Genomic DNA, 1,391 nt, shown 5'->3' with positions numbered 1-1,391 from the left:
ATTTGTTCTCATGGAAACACCAACCCTCTGCCCTGGGAATTTCCTTGGAACCACTGGTTCAGCACAGAAGGCATCAGGTTTAGCCTCTCTTAAAACACTGAATTCCACAGTCCAGGTTAGAAACGAGCAGCTCTCTTGGGAAACAGCATCTGGCCAGGCAAGAGGTGAAACTGTGTGAAATATAAAGTGAAATCCTGACTCAAAGAAAAAAAAAACCATTAAATACGAGCCCTGGTTTCACCTGTTTCACTGCGAGTGTTTGTGGTTGCACTTTAAATAGTGCCACAGTTGATCTCTGCTCTCCTTTTAGAGTGGGAGAGTCTGGTTACAGGGAAGGGAAAGCTGTAAAATTAGTGTTGGGCTGTGGTGCAGTCAGTCAGCCCCTTGGGCTCGGGGACTCGGGGGTGTTACTGAGGCTCCTCAAACTGCTGCAGAGATGTCCCGGGTGAGAATTCCAGGTAGGTCTCAAAGCAAACAGTGAGCCAAGGAGCCCCAGGGCAGGCTCATTAGCCCTCAGCCTCAGAGATGTGGATCTGTGGTGTCCAGGGGACCTCGCTGGGGCCTTTGGGCATTTTTCTTCCTGTTTTTTTGGCTAGTTCAGTGAAGAAATAGTGTTATTGTTTAAGTCTCGCTCTGCTTGTACTGAAGCAAAATATTATCTCTCCTGCAGTGTAATGTGTCCTGTAATGACACCATGAAATCCCTGTGGAAGGGGACTGAGGGATTCCAGGAGTGTCTGGCCAAGCTGGTGACACTCAGAAGATGTGGGGTCTGCAGTCCCAAGGGGATGGGGAGCACAAGTTGGGCAGCAGGAGCAGGGCCAAGCCAGACTCTGCAGAGCAGTGCAGAGGGACATGTGAGAGCCACTGCAGAGCCCTGAGGGATATCAGCACCAACCAGCTCTGATAAGAGCATGGTTGGGATTGCAGGGCTGTGGCATGACAGGCACTGTCCTAGGACGTGAAGCTGGGATTAAAGCCTGGCCCTGCACCACCAGTGGGAGGTTATGAACCTTCCTGAGTGTAGTTTTCACCCGCTAAGGAGATGAAAGGTCAAACCAGGCATTTCTGGGATGCTTTGTTTGCAAGTGAATACGTGGAGTGAGGTGCCAGGAGCGCGTGTTGCACAGGCTGTGGGAGCTCAGCAGCTCCAGCCTGAGCTGCAGGTCAGGTCAGGTGGAAATGGCAGGAGCTGCACCCTCCAAGTGTTCTGCTGCCCTGTCTGAGCAGCAGTGAGGAGCTGTGAAGTGCAGTGCCTCAGCTGTCTGATCCTGTTAGGGAATAAGTGGAGAGGTGACCACAGGGCGATGGAACTTGGCATCTCTGAAATGACCATCCATCCTGATCTTCACAAAAGGAGGGAGAGTCATGGGCAAAAAACAGCCAGGCTTG

At 51.7% G+C, this 1,391-nt stretch overlaps 1 protein-coding gene across 1 annotated transcript in view; it reads left to right on the top strand.

Annotated features, from left to right (window-relative positions):
- Positions 1-436: 436 nt before the first annotated feature.
- AMPD1 (adenosine monophosphate deaminase 1) overlaps positions 437-1,391 on the top strand; it is a gene marked incomplete at its 3' end in the record, with an annotated part of 9,078 nt that continues 8,123 nt past the window's right edge. The window contains exon 1 of the mRNA XM_009084181.1: positions 437-458. Coding sequence (XP_009082429.1) covers positions 437-458 — 22 coding nt within the window. The remainder of the gene's footprint in view (positions 459-1,391) is intronic.

Source organism: Acanthisitta chloris, unplaced genomic scaffold (genome assembly GCF_000695815.1).
Source record: "Acanthisitta chloris isolate BGI_N310 unplaced genomic scaffold, ASM69581v1 scaffold38451, whole genome shotgun sequence".
Lineage (NCBI taxonomy): Eukaryota > Metazoa > Chordata > Aves > Passeriformes > Acanthisittidae > Acanthisitta > Acanthisitta chloris.
Note: the sequence above shows the minus strand (reverse complement) of the source record. Positions and strands in the feature narration are given on the sequence as shown.